At 36.3% G+C, this 23,169-nt stretch overlaps 1 protein-coding gene across 4 annotated transcripts in view; it reads left to right on the forward strand.

Annotated features, from left to right (window-relative positions):
* TBC1D5 (TBC1 domain family member 5) overlaps positions 1–23,169 on the forward strand; it is a 319,471-nt gene that overhangs the window by 141,883 nt on the left and 154,419 nt on the right. For all 4 annotated transcript variants that reach the window (XM_064673504.1, XM_064673496.1, XM_064673525.1 and 1 more), the window contains one exon: positions 18,606–18,672. In XM_064673504.1, the coding sequence (XP_064529574.1) occupies positions 18,606–18,672 (67 nt within the window). The remainder of the gene's footprint in view (positions 1–18,605; positions 18,673–23,169) is intronic.

Consider the following 23,169-nt stretch of genomic DNA (forward strand, 5'->3'; position numbering starts at 1 on the left):
GGGATAGGAAGACTATGCTCATAATTTTTAACAAATCTCATTCAGTTTAGTGCAACTGGGACCATATAACCAAAATATTAGCAAGTAGCCTGTATGATAAATTTCTCCACTAAAATTTTGATATCCCATTACAAATTATTATTCTTGATCTTCCTAGGAGTTAAAAGGCACAAACTTCATCCAGATAAAGCTTTTATGGTGGTGATAATTCTTTTCTTCTGAGAAATTAGATTTGTAAAGGAATCAATGATTTAACCTTAGGAAAAATGAACTGTATAGTGTTTCAGTACTAAGTGCAATTGAAGGGATAGTTCATTTAATACATGTGAAAATACATTTGCAATGATGTGATAAAGTTTTGAGCTTTGTTATAAAGGGGTACATTTTTTATATATTAGTTGTAATTTTGGAATATATTGTTGTTGTTTTGTTTCTTATAATTTGAAATATTTAAAGGGTGGAGCAATGAAACATAAATCTGCCCATTATTGGGCATTTCTACTTTGCACTCAGATGAATTCTCATCAAATTTGATTTGCTGACTGGGGCCAGAACAGATGTTATCTTAATGGAGGAGAGAAGCATATGGAGCCACAGGGCCACCTCCAAAATTCTGTGACCCATTATTGGTTCATTGTTTCTTGAAGTACAAAAGAAAATACTTCTTTGCAAAAGTGTGCAAAGCTCCATTCTGAATTATTACAGCTGCGTCACTGGGTCACCACAACCTTATTGGCTGAGTAAGATTGAGATTTTATTGCCAGAAAAAGTTGTTGCTATTCTTTTAAAAAAAAAAAAAAATAAATAAATAAATAAATAAAAAATATCCTGGCAGATGAGGTTGTCTTTTGCTTATTTGAATTTGAAAGAAAGGAAGGCTGTAAATCAGAGCTTACACTGTGGAAAACTCTAGCTGTTTTGGGGTTCTTGCGACAATTGCTAGTGAAAATGTCTGTTTGAAAAGTTCTGGAATTGACATTGTTCTGCAGAATTGAATTTAATGTATTTTATAAATTTATGATGAACATGTGGCAGTTAAAGTTGTGGCATTTACACGAACTAAAGTTACACCATTTTAACTGTGTCATTAGAATAACTAATTGTTCAAGTGAAGATTTTTAGGTTTTTTATAGAAATGGTTTGCAACATATGCATTTCAGAAGCAAACTTCTGACTTGGAAAATACTATGCACTTTTTGAAAAAGCATATAAAACCTGCATTAAGTGGTCTTTATCTCTTTCTCATATACTTAATTTTTACTGGGAAAAAGATATTTTATTTTTGTAAAAGGAGCTCTAAATGAAAACCACTGATTTAATTCTGGACATGAAAAATATCCTGAGGATTTCTCATCTTGGATTTAATATTATATTTGTGATACTACAAGTCCTCCAGATATCACAAATTTAGGAAGATACTTGGCGGTTTTCTGTGATTTTGAAGACACTTACTCATATCTGTCAGATTCAGTTTGAGATTCCTATGGAAAATGAGCCTGCATTTGGAATTCTCATTACTTGGCTAAAGATAGAATTATTTTTCTTCATGTTATTCTGTTCCATGATAAGCTGTAGTTCAGAGCAGCAACTTGGAAACTTTTGAACAAAACTAACTGTTTTGGTTTTTTAATTAATACAAAAAGATGCATTTAGGTTGAACATTGTTTAAATTGTGACAATCTCTTAAATACAGAAGTCAAATACTTCTGATTTTTTTGGTGAAGTTGAAATCAGTTGTCAATTGATAGTTTTGATAAATGTAACAAAATTATAATATTTACATTAAAACAATACTGAATATTAAGATAGGAAGTAGTAGGATCTGAAAATCCTATAGTAAATTATGTGTACGTTTGTAATTTTCTGTTAGCCTAGTATAAGGAGCAACTTACACTGTGGATCCTATAGCGTGGGTACTTACTATAATATTACCAAGTCTATGCTGCAAGAGAATAAAAATGAGCAGTTACTTTATGACTCCTTCATGCTATAATCAAGTTAGGGAAAAAAGGCATGATTATTGAGAAATCTTATTAATTAGGTGTATTTAAGGTAATTTAAACCTTTCAAGATTACTTGAAGTGCTGGAAGACCAGCATGGGTCTTTGTGAAATGAGCAGAATTGTAGAAGTACCATGTTCAGCCTCCTGCTGGTGCCACTTCTGGCTTGCCACCAAGAAATAGCCATTAATGGCTTAACCCAGGCTACTACAATGAAGTTTGTACACCTCATAATTATTCCCCTGTTTAGGTGATTACTTTGACCATCAAGTGATTTTCTGTTTATAAATTGAGACACCACTTTGCATCAAAGACGATGAGTTGGTCTGGGGACTTAATTTATTTATTTCTCATTTATCAATTGCTCCAAAGTCTCTGTCTGGTTTCAGTTTTGATGAAGTTAAGGCAAAGAACAATTTGAGGGTTTTGGACTGAGTTGGGCTATTTTTCCTTTTTCAAACCATATGCCAGTGCTCCAAAGGCCTGTGTTGTGGCTGGTTAAAACAAAATAATAACACCTATAAAAGGTCCCACTCTGAGAAATACGTAATAATTTCAGGCAAAAATTCTTTTCCTTTGGTGTTTACGAATAGCACTTTTCAAACTTTGCCTAGAGGTAGGGAGGAGTGCTTCAAAAATAAGATGTTAAAGTAAAATTACTATAAAAACATGTAATCTTCCATTTTACTGTATTTCTTCTTCTGAATAAGTAATGCTCTAATAAAAATTAAAGAGCAAGTTGCGTTTCGAAGATCAGGTCATCGTAATTCATTGACATTAGGCCACATAACTGAATAATGTCTTACTTCAGTGAAATACATCAAATGAGATCAACAATTATGACTCATAAACATGCCTTGCAGGCATAAAACAGCAGGGAATTAGCATGTGAGGCTGATAAATATGCATGTAAATAAGCTCCCAAAGGAATAACATGGGTTTGATTGATAGGTTTAGAATTGGAACATATGTAAACCCCTTTATTCCTCATTCTGGTGTAGCTAAGTAAAGATGCGTTTTACTTGTTAAAAGTTTCAATAACTTTGTAAATCTTAATGCCACATCTGCTTTTGTGTGTGCAGGCACGTGTGAGTGTCACTTGAGAGATTGATTGAATTGTCTACGGGGTAGATGCCCTCACACCAAGACTGTAGTGTTTGCGTATGTGTATTGGAGCGGTTGTGTATGTGCATGAGCGTGTGCACGTATTTGGGCACTGCGTGTTAGGGGGTGTTGAGCAAAAGATTATTTTGGGGGTTTACAGATTTTAAAGTTTGATTCCGTAGTAGGAAACTGAGCTGTGGTATAGGCACCAGTATATTTATATTTGCAAATACATTTTGCGTTGAAGTTAATTACTATTTATATTATAGAAAGTCCCACAAGTGCTACTACATTTAAGAGTCTGGCAGTGATTCTTTATAAACTTCCATTTTTGCTGGCATCTTACAGCTTGAGCTCTTATCTACAACTTCAAAGTACCTATCACAGCAGTATCTCTGTGTTGATCAGCACAAGTGTTTATGCTGTGCAGAGATTTACATCCCTGTTGTTAGAAAAGTATAACATATATTGTGTTTATAAAACATTAATACTTTGCCAAATACAGACCAATTGGTTGCCATTGTCATGTGGCCTGGTGTACATCTGCTTTATTACCATTCCCTGCTATTAGGCAATAAAAACTTTTCCAACTGATGCACACTTACTGATGTTGCATCAAGCTGTAATTATGCTAAAGTGATCTTAGACCAGTGGCAGGCAAGATGCAGAAATATTTTTCAATAGTATGAAGTGTGTATTGACTGTAGATTGTGATTCTGGGCAGTTTATTGCTAAAATAGTCATTCAGAGCAATTGGAAATGGGGCTCGAGCAGAGATCACATTTGTTCACATGTGAAAATCTCAATTCTGTAATACCTACCTTTCACTTTGAGATACCTTTTTGTGGAAATAAAGCTTCAGCAAAATACTTCTTCTGTTTAGATTTATAGAGTAGCAGAGAATATATTTTCCAGTTAAGATCAGTAAATTCAGGAGCTACCGCCTATTTCTGAGATCCAGCTCTTTTTGCTGCTGAAAACTAAATAAACTTGTAGCACTTCGAGATATCGCATCGAATCTCACGTGGCTTCTCAAGAAGCAATTTATAGCTTCCTTGTATAATTTGTATAGAAATATTAAGTTGATCCCTGCTCCAACACCATCAGCTGCTTAACCCAGAGTGTAACAGCCTGTGACACCAAGAAAAAGTGAACCCTCTACACAGACTAGGGGAGGACAATTTTCCTAACAGAGCTGAATAAGCAGATTGCTATCAGGAACTCTAATGGACCATGTTTGTAGCTGCATAGCACTGTCCTTTTTCGCAGAGGATGCCTAGATATCTCTTGAGCCAACAGAAATAGAAAATAAACCACTTTTTTTTTCCCTGACAGTGTGCCTCTTTTTACACTCAGGGCCGTGACAGGCTGTCACTCAGTTTCAACTCCCCACGAGGAGTGTCCTTGAATGGTTCAAGAGAAGCCAGAAAATTGTTGCTAAGTATTTTTTTTTCATTCACCTCTAGAATTTTCCACATTTTCTCCAACATGTGTGAAGCCACTGGGAAATATGGTTAAATGAGTTAAGCAGACATCACCCATCTGTGCATCTCGGGGAAAATAAAAACAGTGCTGTCCCTCCGAGAGCTTTCTTGGTACATAACCAAAATCGGAAGAACAACCACGCTCTAAAGCTAAAGAGCTATGCAAAGCTCTTGCAGGAAAAAAGGGAGGAGCACTTTGAAGAAACTGCTGCTTCTGGCTTACCCCAGTCTTGCCAGTGCGTGGCCTTTGCAGAATGTAAGGTGGTCCTATCACCTATGCTCCTCCCAAATGCCTGAAGGCTACTGGACATGACTGCACATCATATTTGCTTCAGACAGTGTTAAAAACCTGGCATACGGTCTCAGCTCTGAATTTCAGTCCCCTCACAAGCCAAAACAATCACGTTGCAGCCTTCCCCTTGTTTGTATAAATGTTGTACAATTTTAGATAGAAGGCATTGCAAGAACCCCACTTTTGCTCAGTTCTTGGATTTACCCTTTAATATTGTTCATTGCCGCCCTTTCTACTACTCAAGTGATTTGTAATTTGTATCTCTCAAACGGTTCCCACTTGGATTTCTCATGCACTGAGAAGTCAGATGCCTGACATTACTGTGTAAAGTTAAGTGCTTGGGGTTAATGAGTGGCATTAAATTTTATGAGGTCATGTCCAGTAGATGTTAAAAGAAGCTTAAGGGAACTTTATCACTGATAGAAATTAACAGTTGGCACAAAAGAATGCCTCAGGGAGTTCAGTTCTAAGCAAAAATAAAATAGTTGGTATAAAAACTAAAATATAGAGTGATTGTGATTAATGTAAACATTTTCGTTAGGTAATTGGTTACTTGCTGCAGTAAAAGAAATGAGACCTCACAGTTTCAAAGGAAAGAATATTATTGTATTTAGAAAGCAATTAATGTTTCTAGTCAAATAAAAAAATATCTACATCACGTACAATATTTATATTCTTTCACTAAATATATAACCTTTGGGGCTATATTTATCAAATAGTCAAGTCTCCACTTACTTACATTAGTTTTTTCTTTGGGCAAAATGTGTTCTCCCTAGTGGAGTATGTTATTTTGTTTCATTAAACCTTTATTTCTACTCACAGGCATTGCTTATGTTACAGTCCAAATGAGTAAATTCTGTGTACTTAAGTCATCTAAGGTTTATGTTTTGGGGTGACTGATGGATGGCATGAAAATTCTGTTTCAAAAAGAAAATGGCTACATTAACTTATGGATAGATTTGTTTTGCATAATTATGTGGGGAACCATTCAGTAATTACACTAGTATTCACACGCTGTAATTTTCATCGTCTTTATTCACTGTCATCCCAATGAGAGGAAACGGAAACCTTATTCAGATGTATATATTCTTTCTTGCTCTGTCTTACAACCTGCAGTCATAGCATATAGCACTTTTTCAAATAATGCCTTTGCTTGAGTAAGACAGCTATTGTCTTGCACACAGACTGTTTTCTTTTTGGCGAAAAGATATTGGACATTTTCTGTCTTAGAGAACTGGGGTAACTGTTGAGAAAAATCAACTACTACTAAACATTTTTCCCATTATTGTGTAAACTAAATATTCAGCCTTTTGGAAAACTTCCATATAACTGTGTGGCACAAGAAAAAATCTAGTCGTGCTTGTCTCATTTGAATTTTAGAAGTCGCATATTTCTTACATCTTCAAGTGCTTTGTACTTGCATCCTCAGTTCCATTATGAAGTGCCACCAGGGATTGACACTACTCATCCTCTGCACAGGAGGGCAAGGGTGGAGAACAGAAATCTGTCCCATGATGAATTACATACTTTTTTGCAGAAATGTTTTGTGAGGAATTTCTTTCTCAGTATCTACAACAAGAGCAATCATTGTTTGACAAACCACCTTGTACTGTAGTAAATAGAAATGTTTTGTCATTCTTGCTGTCAATTTGATATATTTTTATATTCTGATGTACCTGTGGACTTTCATCTCTTAGACATCTAGAGTTTACTGCTAATGCATATATGCCTTTGCTGTTCAGATTTTTCTAGATCTGTCACTCACAACATGCATCTGCTTTTGCACCAGTGAAGTACACAGTTGGTAGTCTCCAAATTGACTAAAGGTTGATTTACAAGAATTTTGATTAAAATCTAGTGTTTTCATTATGCTTTGGCATAGTTTGATTTGGCAGCTTAAAAGCTCTAGCTCAGTACTTCTTTTATACTGTTTGATGACATGTTTTTTTCTTCAGGTAAATTAATAGAAAATGTAGGGTACTGCTTTGTTTCATGTTCTCTCAGTTACAGGTCCACTGGATGTATAATGTATTCCAAGAATTAGCAGTCTTAATAAGACAGCATCAAACTAAGAGTCCAGGGCTTTCTGGCTTCATCTTATAAAACCAAGCTAGGCAGCTTTAAGCTGAGGTGTCCCTTTCTGGTGCAGGTTCCTTCTGTATAGTTAAGTTGATTAGGACAAGGGCTGTTCTGTTGGGGGCAGGAACACCCAGTGTTGAGTATATGAATCTTTGTGACAGCGTTGGTTGTCTTCAGGTTTGGGGTTTTTTCCTCAAATGTCTTGCTCATGTTTGCCATCAGGTAACCTGATTTTTATTTTTTTTTAACAGTGCATTTCTGAATTGTCTTACTTTTAGACTCTGCTGCTGCTGGAACACCTTTTAGCTTTTACCCATATAACTTTAAACATAACCCAGAAGCTAAGTTGCTTTTTTGAAACTATTCGCATAATCAATTTGTTAAGGAATGACAAAATGTGTTTTCTGTTGTGTTCTGAATGATGGATGAAGGAAGTAAAAATCACATGCACTTCTAGTATGCTATGTTCATAGTTAAAGCACTTTGTGTATGCACTTCTAATATGTTGTGTTCATAGTTAAATTAGCCATTGTTTATCTCTCCACTTTTTTTTTTTGGTGTGTGAAGTTCTGCTAAAACGTGTTATTTAGTTACATTATTAAAAATGTATTTATGCAGTAGATGTGAGCAGGATCCTATTTCTAACTAATTTAATAGATTATCCTTCAATTTATGTTAGTATAAATTCAAAGTAGCCTTTTGGACCTACAGATCTGGCTGCTTCCAGCAGTGCTAAAAGGAATTCTGATAGGGAAGGAGGAGGCTGCAGCTGGAAGGAGATGGCAGAGCTGAGCTGGGGTGACAGGGGTGCTGTGGATGCCCAAGTGCCTCTCCCTGGCCCTGGATGTTTTAATAACTGGCTGCTTCACATGGGACTTTCTTCATCTCTTACTGCGAACTTTTAAAACTGTGGCATTTAAGGAGAGTCCAGGCATTGCCCAGTCTTACATCTCAGTGACAACTTCATAACTTGAAGTTTCTCATCTGCTTCCTCTTCCTCACAGCCAAACCCCCGCAGTTCTGCTGGTGTCTCTCGGCGGGTAGTGCCAGCCCTTCCACTGGATGCCAAGTAGCTCCACTGCCATTTAGTTTTCATGGGCCAGAATTTCCATGTTTCCATTTATTCTTTTATTTGTTTATTATTCCGAAATTGTTTTGTTCTTTCAGGTTGCCTCCTAGCCTTAAATGCTGTCTGTTTTCCCATTCCAGACAAGCAAGTAGCTAGTGACGCATGTGTCACCACAGTAGCCACGTGGATGCTCTGATTTCAGGCTGTCCCTCTTTGCGTGCATGTGCTGGGCTAAGTAAAGTGGTATGATTTTCACAGTGTTCCTAAATACATTTACACTCAAGAAAGAAGATCCTAAAAGTACATTTTGCTTTCAGAAGCCTTTGACATCTGTCAGTAGTGTTGTAAGCCATCAGCCTGCTGCAGTAGCGTCCTTTGATAAGAAACAACAAAGAAACAAAGCAGAATTGCCCCTGCTCTTTTTAACCCTAGTCCTGGTTATTATGAGACCACCTCCTGTATCACTACCACGTGGCTCTCTGAGCAGGCTGGCCTTCCTCCTGCTAAACCTGTTAGTTGAAGATCAGCTCACTGCTTGTTGAAAGGGCAATTCTGTTTCAATAAAAGAGCACTTAATCCTTTCTCGTTTGTCTTCTACTATCTATTAATATTGGCAAAACAACACAATGTTAGAAAACTCCTGCTCAATCTCTTTTGGTTCGGGTTTTTTTTCCTTAGAACAATTGAATATGCATTACTGCTTTTGAATATGAAAATCAGATTATACATACATATTATTTATTATCCCAAACAGAAAGATTGCATCTATCTATAAGATAGAAATGTGGTTAACATTAGTATGTAATTGAAGTAAGTTAAAGAACAGTAGTAACCTTCAAACATATAAAGAGATGGTATGTTTTTCTTACTGTCAGTGTAAATGGTCTCTGGAGACCACCTTTTTACAGTGATTGTGCATGTCTAAGATGAAGCAAAGCTGCATGACCAGTGCTATCTCAGGAGGATGCTGAGTCATTAACTCATGTTTATTGCCTTTTGCCATCTTTAGATTATTCCAATTTATAGCTCAAAGGCCTTTTAGGCATTTTATAAGTTAAAATTAGCTAAATTCTTCTGGATGCAAGTGATAAGTCACTCAGCATTTGTATATCATCAGGGTGTAAGTTCCCAGCAATGATGCCAGGCGGCTTCTAAGATTTTTTTTTTCTTTCTGTGCAAAGTCTAATTGTGCTACTTGTCCCTAGTTATACTGGAGCTAATTTGTGATTTTGTAAAGTGTGTGTGCTCTTAAAGAATTTACTGAAGTTAAGAGATGATATTATTTATTAGGTATACAGCTTCCACTTCAATCAGACTACATTAAAATGTCGGTATCTTATCCTGGAGTCTTTTGAGTCACATTTGCTGATGACCTAGGAATTTGTTTAGGTTATACATGATAAATGATCAGCCAGGTTATGCAGCAGATACAGGCTGTAGTACTGAGCTTATGAGCAGAAGTGCACATAATATACTATGGGCCACAGACTGTTGCACTAGGAGAAATAACTGAAAAAAAAGAAGAACTGCATTTTACCTTATCCTGTGGATTTTTTGTTTTACCACTCTTATTGCTGCTGGTAGCAAATTCAATCCAGGCATTACTGGACTAAATGTGTATTGACTTCAGTGAGTCACATTTGCTTATATAAGCTAGTATTGTGTGGTTCCCATTAAATGGGAAGTCAGACTATTTTTCCATGCATGTGCATTTTCCAAGGTGTTTAAATCACTATTTGCATCACAGTTAAACTTGGTCTTTCCATCATGCTCAGAGAGTTTATATTAAAATACAACTGGATGTAAATTATTTGAGATTTTGGTAACTTTCAATCACCTGAGAATTCTTCTGAAGTATTTCTATGAATTAGTTCAGAGCTATTAGAGTGAAATTCCTTATTCTGTGTATTGGTTTTAGTTTAGAGTACAGTGCATAGCTCAGTATATTTTGGTAAATGCAGAGGCTTCAATAGGAAAAGAAAAAATATAAGTCCCTTTAATATACTTATTGTTGAATTTATTTTAAATTGAGCTCCACGGGACTACATTTCTTAAACACTGATGCTACATTCTAATTTCAGAATCAGTCATCTAGATCTTTGTATATCTTTTCCTGTCCACACTTCTTCACACATACGTTTTACATGAGGAACAGTGGCATGTTAATTTACAGACTAACTTAATGACAAGGTTGGTGTTTAGATTTGTGAACACTCAGAAGCAGTTTCACTTAAAATGGAAACCTTCTTATTTTTATGTGTCTTGATTTAAACGGATGTGCATAGACAAAATTGTTTCAAAAAGATTTTGCCTGGAGAATACGCAGTTTACTCATATATGCGTATACACATATGCAATTGTGATTTTATATGCAAAGATCATAGAAGATGCCACTTGATTGTCATAAATCAGCAATCCAAAAGACACCAGAATTGACTGCGTTTGAGCAACATGCAGTACAAGATATTCTTATTATCTCCAGAAGTTTTTGTTCCTAAGTGCAAACCAATGTGCCTGCCTATCAAATTGTTCAAACAGCTTTCTGCAGGGCTAAAACAGGCTTTGATTTTGCACCTTGGTTCCAGGGTTCTTTACCTACTTCCAGATGTGACCAGCTTTCACTGTCGCAAGATTTGCATCTCTGTGGGTACTGTATTGTGTTTTACAATTGTGTTCCTTTAATAACTCAAATAAGTTTAAGGGGAAAAGACACTGTTAATGCTGATAATATTTTTTCATGTCAATATTGAAGGATAAAATATTTGAGCCTGTGTAAGACTTTTGTACTTCAAATGGCAAGTTCATTAGTTCATCTTACAGTTCATTATCTGCATATATCACTAATTATCACAGTGTATAATTTTTTATTTTATACGTGGCAAAATATAATATTTTAGGGCAGAGCTGATGAAACTAAAATGCTGTCAGAAATCTGTGCTGCATGCATTCAAACTGTGCATCTAATGCTAAATGAACTTGAAGCAAGGGATGGAGTCAGGTTTGTACATAAAGGATTGATCAGCCAAAAGTTGCATCGTATTTATTTCAGAAAACGCAACTCGCTCAGAGTGAAACGTTCTTCAACTTTCCAGCCTAATAATTATTTAATAAATATCAGAAGTGCTGTGCACTCAATTCTTTAGCTGAAGGCATTATTTTCAGTCTTCCGTACACCGCTTCGAGCGTGCCCCATTTAATCATTTTAAAAGCTTATTTGGTGTAAACTGAACGTATCGCCGTGGTAGCGCGGGTGCTGTGTGCGGGGCCGGCCTGGGCCCGCCGCGGCGGAGCCGGGCGGGGAGCGGCGGCCGCGCCATTCGAAACTCTGCAGCGCCCTCTCTTGGCGCGGCGCGGCACCGCCCCCGCCCCGCCGCCCCCGGAGCCGAGGAACCCGCAGCGCCGCGGCGTTTTACTTTCTAAAGATCTGCTTCATGTGGTAAAATCTCGATTTGCCGTATGTTTTCGGGATTAGTGCTCCTTTTCTTTTCTTTTCTTTTTTTTTTTTCCCTCCTCCCACTGCCTTTTCGGTGTATCGGCGGACCCGAATCGGAAAGCTTCGGTCGTCTTTTTGTATTTTATTTTTTCCTTTCTGCTGAGATCTTGAAGACTTCCAAACTGCATATTTGGTGTTGTAGAAATACAAATTGTCTGCTCTTTTGTAAACCTTTCAATTATCAGACGGTTCCCTTTCAAAATAATAGAGGAGCTTGGAATCACCCATGCTAAAATTAAGAATTTATAACTATATGGAACAGATGTTTTCATAAACATTTGCTATAATTAATTTCAACTAGGGGATTGAAGGAACAAAGCAGTTTTTCCCTCTTCAAAACTTTATTGCCTTTTCCCCATACAGCGAACTCAGAAATCTTTGCTTTAATATTGTTAATGAAACAAATTTACTCTTCCGTTTGGTTTTCATTGTGGAAAAAGGAAAGCTTAATTTAAACAAGATACCGGTCTTTGGAACAATGGAGAAATACCCTGAATTTCGAACATCGGACATAAAGGATTAAAATACAGAGCATAAGTGTTTAGGTGCTCATTTCTGAGACCACAGCTCTGTAGTGTCAATTGGCAGAGATTCCTATGTATTAGAATAAATTTTATCCAGATCAGTCTGGTGATCTGTGGAGTAAATAGTACAAAGGAATTTTATGTTTGAAGAGTTGTGAACCTTGGTGCTAGAAAAAGCAAAAGAGTCTCGTGGCATTATATATAGTTTTAATGCATAGTAAAATGCTTATTGTATGTTGATTACCCCTTTATACTCACAATAAAGGTCTGCAATCTGTTAAGCAATTTTTTGTTGTTGTTTGTATTATGTGAGGAACACATTTTGACTAAAATCATTTTTCCATATTTGTATTGTCACTAGTTTGGGGGGCATATTTTTTGGAATGTGTATTAGTTTAGGGCCAGCATTTTGATATTATTATGAAAAAGAAAAAAAATCCATGCATTATTGTTCTGTTTTTACCAGTTCCTATATATTATATCAATATCATTTGAGAAAAAAAATGGTTCAATTTTTAAAAAAAAGAACAGCTTAATTGTTTTACACCTGAAAGAACCAGTGCAGCTGCAAGGATTTTTTGAGCAAACTAGAATTCCTGACTGATCTGTCATCTATAAAGTGTGCAAAGAAAAATAGGTAGCTGTCATTAAAATTACATTTCAGCTTTCAATAACCATTTAATGAGTAGCGTAATTATATAAGTATGGTACCTCAAGTACTTCACTCAATAATTAAAAATAATCTCATCTTTAAAGTGAAAGCGCTATAATTATTATTTGACTTAACCAGGACCACTGTTATGATCTCCAGTGGCACCTCAGATTGTTCAAAGTGGTTTTGAAAGTATAAATTAAAATTGGATAAATCATTAAATTATTAAGCTTTAAATATGCTGAAAATTAATATAGCATGGAATTTTGAAGTCATGTTGTAAGAATTGACAACCTTAGACTGCAAGCATAGATTAGTGTTAAAATTTTTCTTGTCTCTAATCATAAAACACTGCATTAATGATCGAGTGTTTTATATCAACTTAAATTTTCACAACTGTTAAATAAATTTTGTGCTTTAACAACATTTTAACCTTTGATTAGAATACAAAGAAAATATAAAGCAAAGTGCAAACAGGTCAGCAGAAGAATCTGTCTCCATTATGACACTTCTAAGCAGGGAAATGCAGATTGATTTCCTAAGTAGGGTCACTTTTATCACAAATTCCTAAACTGCCAGCCATAAAACCATTTCATAGCTGACACAAGAGTGGTAGATAGGTTATTACTATATATACATGTGCCCACACATAGACATGCATATGTGTATGTATACATGCATAAATAAATATGTATATATGTAAAGACATGTTCTCAGTATCAAAGCATATTTTCAAAAAAAAATAGAGCTTAATTATTTTTTTAAAGTAGGAGTACAGCCACAGAGCAAGGCCATGTCACTGAAGCTTCTTGTCTTCGTGGACTTGCAGTTGCTTGTGATAATATCCCACATCTCCATAAGAAGTCCAGTGCTGGATTTTTACATCTCACAGGAAATAGCTGTTTTCAGAGAGTTAATGAAGGAGATGAGGGAGAAATGTCTAATCCCTACATCATTTTTCACATACTTTTATACTCTTGCTGAGCACATGCTTAAGCTCATTGTGCCTGGAGCATATCCAGAGCGTCTTCCCACCTCTGAATTGGGGCTCTCAAATGCTGTCCAATTTCTTCTTACTACCTGAAGAGGAAACTGTGCACTGCACCTTGAAAAACCTTTTCTGTGAGAAAATACACTATTGGTTGAGTCACCATCCCTGTAGGTATTTAAGAGACAACTGGCATTTTTAAAGATCTGGCACCTGGGGACATGGTTCAGTGCTGGACTTGGCAATGCTGGGTTACTGGTTGGACTCAATGATCTTAGAGGTCTTTTCCAACCTAAACAATTCTGTGATTCTATCGGTATAACAGGCTGTTAAAAAAATAAAAATACTGAAACTGTGTGTGTATTTCAGTTAGGCTTTTCCTTGTTACGGTTTCTACACGTGATTTTCAAATAATCTTCAGAAAGTGTATTTGGCATCCTCCTTATTCTGAGTTCTCCTATTTTATGCAATGTCTATAATCTCAAATATGTTCTTACATATTTTTACAAAGAGTTCTTACATGTACTCTTACAAAGAAAACAGTTACTGCAAGTGACAAGCCCATGTGTTCTGGGTGAATATAATATCCTAGCAAATGTACAGTTCACAAATCCTTCTCCATGCATCTCAGAAGCCTAAAGAAGCCAGCATTTGCAATGTCCTTTTTTGACTGGTTAGTGAAAGTGTCAATTTTGAGTTGTGCAAATTCTCTTGAAACAGCCTCCAGCTATGTCCAGTAGTGCTGGGTCCCAGCTACTCAAGTCCTAGCTGCCTTTAGCCCTTGGTCTTCATGCACAAGAACAGATTTTGCTAAAATGGGGCAGCTGTACAGAATTCTTCCAAGAGAAAGTTTTCATTCGCAGAAGAGGGAGTTTCTACAGTTAAAGCAGCAGCGAGAAGATATCCAGATCATTTTCAGTCCCTTTGGAAGGATATAGCCTTATTTTATTATTGTATTAAAACCAGTAACTACTTTAGTGCTGTAAGCCATACTTACTTTGATATGGATTCTTGTTATGGTATTGCTTGTTTGCCTTCTTTTCCCTCTGAAAGTGTGACAATATTTATTTTACCTTTTTTCCCCTTAGCTTTTGCATTTGAAGTTAGGAAAGCTTTTCATGAGGTGTGTGGCAGGGTTGGTAGAGCATCTTCTTATTTCTTCAGTAGACCCATTCTTCCAATAATTGAGTCTCAGAATGAAAGTAAAGAGTAGGATAATACTGAATCAAATAGTACTTTTAAAGGAGACCACAAATTTCGTTACCTCCATCATGAATCTTATGTTCATAACTGTTCAGTATATATTCCAATTTTACCGGAAAGTTGGGTCATTATCAGTGAAGAAGATAGAAGTAATGTATCTGTTCTACTGAGAATTCACCATACCTTTCAGGGGGAGTAATTGGAACTTTCCTGAGGAGAGGTGATCCAGGACAGGGATTCCCACAGCTTAATGTCATTCGTTAGTGAAGAAACACTCCCTTTTGTTCTCAAGTATCACTGACTAGGGAAACTTAATAGGATTTTCTTGAAAGCCTTTTTAATAAAACTAGGTAAAATTTAGAGAATCTTCTTTTAGGTCAATGAATGCTTTGCACTTTGCTTTATGATTTTTATCCCTTTCAATGAAAGACATCTTCATCATCTTTCAAGGTGTCATAACAGACATACCTATCTGAAAAGGGATGGAGCAAGAGAGCAATCACAGAAGTGCCTGCTCTACTAAATCCTGGGTTTGGGAGCTGAATACACCTAGTCCTATCCAATTTTGGTAGCTGCTTCTAATGCAGCAAAAGCAGCTCTCAAAAAATGCCCAACAGTAACTTGTGTGATAATGAGATTTATTAACAATGGGTATATAATTCAGAATGCTAAAGTATTTTGGTGATCATTTAAATAAAGGAGATTACTGTCTTCAGAATAAAGCAAGCTACACTTAGTTTGTGAAGAACAGCTCAGTGGATGTCACAGAACCAGGATCCCACCAAATGTTTCTTGTGGGACCCTGATGAAAGAACAGCTATTTATCCTGGTCTTCTTTGCAAGGTCCGGTTAACTCTTCAAGCAGGACAAATGGTTTTGTTGAAAGATGGTAAAGGCCTTGCATTTTTTGAGAGATTCTTAAACTTCGTTCTTAGAAAAGGAGGAAGATTGTGTTGCCATTCTTGAAAAGAGATGTTTTTCAGCATACACACTTAGCACTTTGTATGAGTTTTCTTTTCAGGTCTGACTAGTGTGATAGGTGAATGCTTAGGAGTTGTATAAATATAAATAAAGTGTAGTAGGACCCATTTTGATGCTCTGTGTCCCTGTAGCAGTTGCCCAATATCACTGCACCTAGCCATATGGCTTTGAAAGAGACTGAACATAGTTCAGTCATTTCTCTGAATGCTCAGGATCAGATGTGGAGATGGGCAATATATGAAAAAGCGTATTACTGAAAATTGTCCCAATATGGGAGACTATTTTACAAGATATGAGGAAAAAAACGAACAGATGGTTATTAATAATGGGAGGGTCGGCTCCTGGATGAAATATCTGGTGTTTTTAATTTAGTTGAATTTAGTAAACAAAAAGCAGATTGATTGAGTAGGATTTCCATTTTCAAAATAAATTGAGAGAGCTAATTAGTGAAATCAACTGGACTGAGTGATATTAGACTAAAATGTAGTAGAGGTTTGGGATTTATTTTAGACAAAGGTGCAAAAGTTAATAAAAAAACTGCATTCCAAATTAGATGAGAAAAAAACCACTTGAAAGTTCTATGCCAAAGTGAATGATAAAGTATTTTTAAAGGAATGTGAGGAGAAAGCAAAGATCCTGAAAGAAACAGAAAAGCATCTTGATCTGCAAAGAAGGCCACATCCTGAATATCAGAAAGTGGGGTTATAGTGGCAATCAGCAAAAGTTAGGTTGAATTAGATCATAAAAAGGGAATTTAATTAACAAGAAAATATTACTCGACTGTGTAAAGAAGCTTTCCAGGGAAGAAAACTAGAACCATTGTGCAGTGGAAGTGAGCAAACGATAATAAATGTAATCCAGGTATGGTATAAATCGGAAAATATTTAATTTTCAGTAAAAACAAAATTTCGGGCAAAAAGGCCTGAAAATAAATCAATAAAATAAATGAGGGTGTTGAGAGATACAATAAATTAGCACAGCTAATAAAGATTAAAGCATCTGACTTGAAGAGAAAATGTCTTTCAGGAATACTGACAAATACTGCGGCACAGAACAATTTTTTAGTATTTTACTTCACAGCTGATAACACATATTTGAAGAAGTGGAAATGTAGTACCTGTACTTAATCAAAGAGGGAAAAAAAAGTGATAGCAAAGCATCTGCATGGGCTGACCATTATCTGTGCAGAGCTTTAGAAAAGTTTTTAAGAAAGAAGTAAGAGAGAAAAGTAAAGCAAATTACATAAGTTCTGTTGCAGGGGTTTTTTTGTTAAATGGGAGATTGTGGCCAGCTAATCTGCTCACCTTTCAAAATATACATTAAGGAAATACATTAAGTCTATCTGGACCTCAGTAAATCATCTGATGTAGTGCCACAGGAGATGCTGTGAAATAGAAAGGATGGGGATTAATGAAGTATAGTAATTTTAAGATAAATAAAAGAATGCAGATTTTAATGAAAAAATTATTTTTTGGTGAATTTTGTCATTGAACAGATCTTACCCAGTGTTTTCATTTATTGTCTTGCCACAGAATGAGAGCTGATAAACTTCTATTAAGAAAATTGATTAGAAGGTAGTATCTAGTGCAGGAGCAAATAGAGTATTCAGGTAGGGTTGGTCCTTTCTGAAGAAGAGAGGACTGCAAACAGCATGAAATTGTGTGAAACACAGAACTGCACCAGCAAGAATTTCTACTGTAAACTGCAAACTGCTGTTCATAAATAAAAATGGAGAGTGATCATATAGGCATCTTGGTTAAAGATGACCGTGAAACTGCAAGATGATGTGGCATGATCATAGACTGTATTGAGCAAGATTTTTTTTGAAAGAGAAGGAAACCACTGTCCAAATAATCAACTGACTAAACTTTTAGTATGCTGTCTGTAGCTCCTGTCCCTTCTTTTGCATGTGTAAGAAGCACTGAATTAAACAAAATGGGGAATAAGGGGCCTCATTTAGAAAAAAGACTGAAAGAACTTGATTTCAATAAGCAGAACAAAGGTGCACAGTGCTATCTGTAAATGAATTAAGGAGGTACACAGGGACATAGAAGAGTTACCAAGAGAAATGACAGGTTGGGCAAGAATAAACAGTATAAAACAGGACAAGAATAAATTTGCTTTGAAGACTACATGACTCCTGGCTTTTAGCAGTCCTTCAATGGAAGTAGTTATAGAGAGGAAAATTTCCTTGTAATCCTTGATTTTTAGGAACCTCACTGTTTCATGTATCACCAGCCCACAGGATGTAAAACAAGATGTTTTGCAGACATCTTAATAGGTAGTTTCAGAGAAGCTTTGAACTTGTGCTATGACAAAAAATATCTGGTATCCTACAGTCAACTCAAAATGCTTCACAAAATAGATGAACTTTAACATTTTTTGACTTAATGTTAGTAAAATCAAACTCATCTACTTATATGGTGCACTTCTGTAAGCTTACACTAGTAGAATTGTGTTTAATAATTTGCGAAGGGTTTCAGTCAGAACTGTAAGTGAAAATAAGAATCAGATTTTCCAAACATTTAGACCACAAACTGAACATGGAGGCTACTTAAGAGAGCTCTAAGAATCTGAAGATGTAAAATTGAGATTTGTCTAAGTAAGTTTTATTTGAGTGTTGTCGTAACTAAAGTTACCATATGGTAAAATCAGTTGCAATTCTCATCAATATTGTTTTACTTGTTATCAGGGTTTGTCTTAAAACAAAGGTGTTTTCTCTTATTTTTTATTAGGGGGATCAAATGAAAACGGAAGCACACACCAAACCTCAGATTCTGATGGAACTTTTATTTCTTACAGGTTGGTAATTTTTTATATTTATTTTCTAATTTTAAAAAGGTCAACTTTAATAAGCAGCATAATCTATTTAAAGTGAAAGAACATGTCCTGTACTTTAGGAAGATTGAGCAATCTAAATTAAAACAGTGGACTGAAGAACGTGAAGGATTTAATTAAGGAATGATCTGAAAAGTTGTTTTCTGAATTACTATTTTTTTTACTATTTTACTATATTACTATTCAGCTTGCTTAACTAATGAAAGTACAGGATATTTGTAAGGCTAAATATTTTAAGGGTCTTTTTTTTTGTTTTCTCCAAAGTATGCAGTAAAGTAGAAAGTCTCAACTAAACTCAGAGCAACTAAGCTAAATGTTGAAATATTCAACTTATCAGTGGTCACCTTTCTGATCTTCTCCAAAGTAACTGGATCTATGGAACATGTGGAACTCTGTTTGCTCATTATTTCAGGTCAAAAACCAAACCCAGGATTAATTAAATTTGAGGTTCTTTGATAGGAAAATAATATTTCAATTCTGTTGGTAGTAAACACCAGCTTAAGAAACATGATGCTCAGTAACTTTTTGCAGCAATGTCACTGAGCTTGAGTCTTGTTTGGGTACATACCAGAGGGTGTCCCGTGCTTGAGAGCACAGAAAGATAATCAGCAGGTATGCAGTTTCATCTTTCACTCCTCAAAATACTTCCCTTCCTACAAAAAAAAATCTTTGTCCTTGTGACTAGTAAATTAATAGTATGATTTATGCTAACTGGAATGATTACATCTGATTTTGATGTTTAAGTATGGTAAAACGAAACAAGCCTACCACATGATTATTTTGGAATCATTTAGTGAACTGTGTTGGTTGGCATCTTTTTAATTTTTTGTTTGTAGTCTGTTGGAGTGTGTACTTCAAAGAGGTGTAGTCAGGCAGGAGGAACCTGCCTGTTTGCCTTGTCCTGGTTGCAGCCGGCTGGGCGGGGAATACCACACTGTGGTGCAGGCGCCGAGCTGGTCATGAGGAGCCTTCAGGCGTGGGGTGGCAGGGAGGGACACAATGCTGGAGAAACCTGTTGCATGCTGGAGACTGAGAGATTGCCAAGGAGAGCAAGGAGCAAACAGCCTGGTCTTGAGGATGTTGAAAAGAAAGACTTTTTGTAAGGACCTAGAGGGAACAGCAAAGAGTTTTCTGCGATTCAAACACCCAGAGGAAGCTTCTGGACTGAGAGCAAGGTTGGAAAAAAGGGTGTGCCTGCAGGTACACGGTGGGACTGGGGAGGTTTGATTTAGGTATCCTAGTAAGTCAACTCTAATGAAATCTACTTTGTGATGACATAAAACTCTTCTAGGGTAGTTAGCGTGTTCACTTTGATAAAAATATTTTAGCAGATCCATTTCAGGGTTCTGCCTGACTCTGTTTCTTGTCGTATTCATGTTCTCTAATGTGTGCAACATACTATATATGTTAAAAGAAGGGCTCAAAAATACAAATCAGAATAATCTTTGTGGGTTTTAGGTGAGAAGCATATGTAGATACAGAGACCACAAAGCAGTCTCTGAAAAAGAGGCAAGATAGAATTTAGCCAGATGAACAAAAGAAAGTTGAGAGCTCTATCTGCCATTAATTCCAGGACACTTATTCCTAAAAGTTATCAACTTAAGAGCTCCAGCTGTTGTACCTGCCAAGGGGTAACACTTGAAGGAGCCAGCTTCATCTGGGCTCTGGTTCCACGAGAGTGTAAGCTGTGGAGCTGGGGTCTGACCCCTTCTTCCTACCCTGATCCACTCATGCAGTAGCACTCATCTCTCAGGGAGCTACAGAGCTAACCCAGCCCAACCTGTTCATTCTTCATAGGGAGAGTTTTCTGATGACTTCTATCACAGTGTCCTGCCAAAGCTTCAGATGGGTATCAGTGCCAGTGGAAGGAATGTAGCTAGCATAGACAGCTAGAAATAAGTGGGAGGACAGAGCATGGTACCACTTACTCAAATCAGCCTAAACCGCAGTGAATCCTCAGCCATCTTTAATGCTCCACAAATTAAGAGGAGGTTAAAGATGATCTTTGTATCTCCATATTCCTTAGTCCAAAGCGCATGTAATAAATGTGATGTTTTCTATGAGTTCCACTGAATAACAGTTGTATTCTGTCAGAGAGGATTACAGCCCAACTTAGAAAACTGAAGTTAATTCATCTTTTAAAAGCAGTCCCATATACAATTTCCAGAGTATTCTTGTTATAAATTAAAGGCAAGATGATAAAGAAAGACAGTAGAGAAGGAGGGGGGGGGGGTGTTGGGGAGGTGTATATGTATACATATATACGAAAGAAACCTCTGACTTTTAATAATTGGCAAGCTATCACTGTCACTAAGTAGTATTACAGTGTTTGTGGTGTGTAGTGAATATTTGTTGCACAGTGGCAAGTAACTCCTGTCATACAATGAGACTGGCTGTAAAGTTGATGATTGGGTTAAATATTGTGTTGATAGTTGTAGTTCTAGACTGCATTAAGTAAAAATGAGCAGCTAATACCTTATGAAAGATGAAAAGTGAATCCTAAACTACCCTGAATGGTAAGATGGTAAATGTTATTATTTCTTTAAGGGCTGATTAGAAATTTTGACTTATTTAGAATATTGTCGAGGAATATTGTTTCAGTAAGTTAATTTGGTAAAACTGATCATAGTCTTGTTTACCCAATGTGTTTCAGTCTGCCATACTTGAAAAAGACTGGCTAGTGAATTTTTGCCCTAAAAGAGGCAAAGGCATCTTTGGGTTGTGGTAAATATTATACATGCAGAAGGCTAATGCATAAAAAAATTCTACTGCAGGTTTTTACTGAAACAAAAGTTACTTTATATTTTATCAGTAGCAGGCCTTTGCAATTTATTAGGAGAAGAGACAACTCCAAAAATATTTGAATGTGAATATGTTTTGTTATTAAATTGCTCTTAAAAGCATGTTAGTTTTACAACAATAAAATAAACCCCAGGGGAGGTTACTTGGTTGCCACACTTTCTATTTTAAAGGACAATTTGACACTCTCCAGTAGAAGACTCCAAGTGTGTGTGTGTGTCTGTGTGTCTGTGTGTGTGTCTGTGTGTGTTAATAAAGGATGACAGATCATTATCCTTTGATATATTTATGATGCTCCAGAACTATTTGTATGGTTTTATTTTTAATATGATGGTGTCACCTTATAGTTTGTGACTCTTGCTTGTGTTGATCATGGCACAGATTTAATGCTTCACGTGTTCAGATAGTGAGCATTTCCCATTAGGTCGTAAAGTTTGTAAGTAATGTAAGGGAAAAGCACATGTGACTGGCACATATTTCTAAATATTCTGTGAGTTTATGAATGTGTCCTGTCAGGTCACAGAAAATTTTCTAGCTGGTCTTTAGGGTCTGATGGAATTATTCTTTGTGGACTTGGGAGAAAGCATTACTAATAAGAAATTATGAAAATTATTTCCTAGAACCATATCATCAAAATTAGAAGTTCACTATTTGAAACATTTGAACAAGGATTTAGACATACAGTAACTTTCATCTTTAATTTGTAAGCAACTTAGGGAAAACATTTGAGTTCCGAACTACCGTATTTTTTTACTGCTACGGTTAAAGCCTTTTCTGGATGTCCAATGGACCAGACTTCACCAAGAGGGAAAAGAAAAATAGGTGTGGGTCTCTAGTTTCAGTATCTGCAATGCAGTGCCACTGAAAAGCAGAAATACTGTCTTTCTCCTCCCTTCCCAAGGGCAGCTGACCTTCTCCTCGCCAAAGAGGTGAACCCCTTGCCAGCACATATGACTACAGACTATTACATTAATCTGTTTAGCCTCAGTACCAGCTGCTTGCATGTTTTTAATTATCTTATTAGATGGTATAACAGTGACCTATGAAATAAAATGAAGGTGAGTATTTTTTAACTTTATTTTACAGGCTATTTTTCTAAATATATTTTAATGACCTAATTATGACTTTTAGGGAGAGCCATTGATGCAGACATTCAATTTGGCTGATAGAATCTAACATCTCAAGGACACTTATTTTCTTCCAAGGTGGATCCATACATTAATACTGCTTCTAATAAATATATAGCCTAAAAAAGCTCACTTTTCATAGTCGTGTTGTTAACTTACTTTATGATTCTGAGACCCATGACTGCTGTGCTGGATAGTTCTTAATACATCTCTGCACATGTATATAAGTTTAATTTCTACACCACGTATCAAAATACAGTTCTTTCCTGTGTGGCCTGAACTAGATGACAAGGGATGATTGCTCAGAGTTCTGGGTTATGTAGACACCTTCTGCTCGTACTTCAAATAGGCAGAAGATCTACTATTCCATTTCCATTTTCTTCCCCTGACTTCTTACAGATTCTGCTTACCAGATGTTTCCTTTCTTGCTGCAAAAAGGCAATGTGGTCCTGCTGGCTGTGGCGTGTTTCTTGTGTGCCAGCCAACTGCAGGACTGATACTGAACATACAGAAGAAAAATGGCAAGGGGTGCAAG

This window comes from Pseudopipra pipra, chromosome 1, assembly GCF_036250125.1.
Source record: "Pseudopipra pipra isolate bDixPip1 chromosome 1, bDixPip1.hap1, whole genome shotgun sequence".
Classification (NCBI taxonomy): Eukaryota; Metazoa; Chordata; class Aves; order Passeriformes; family Pipridae; genus Pseudopipra; species Pseudopipra pipra.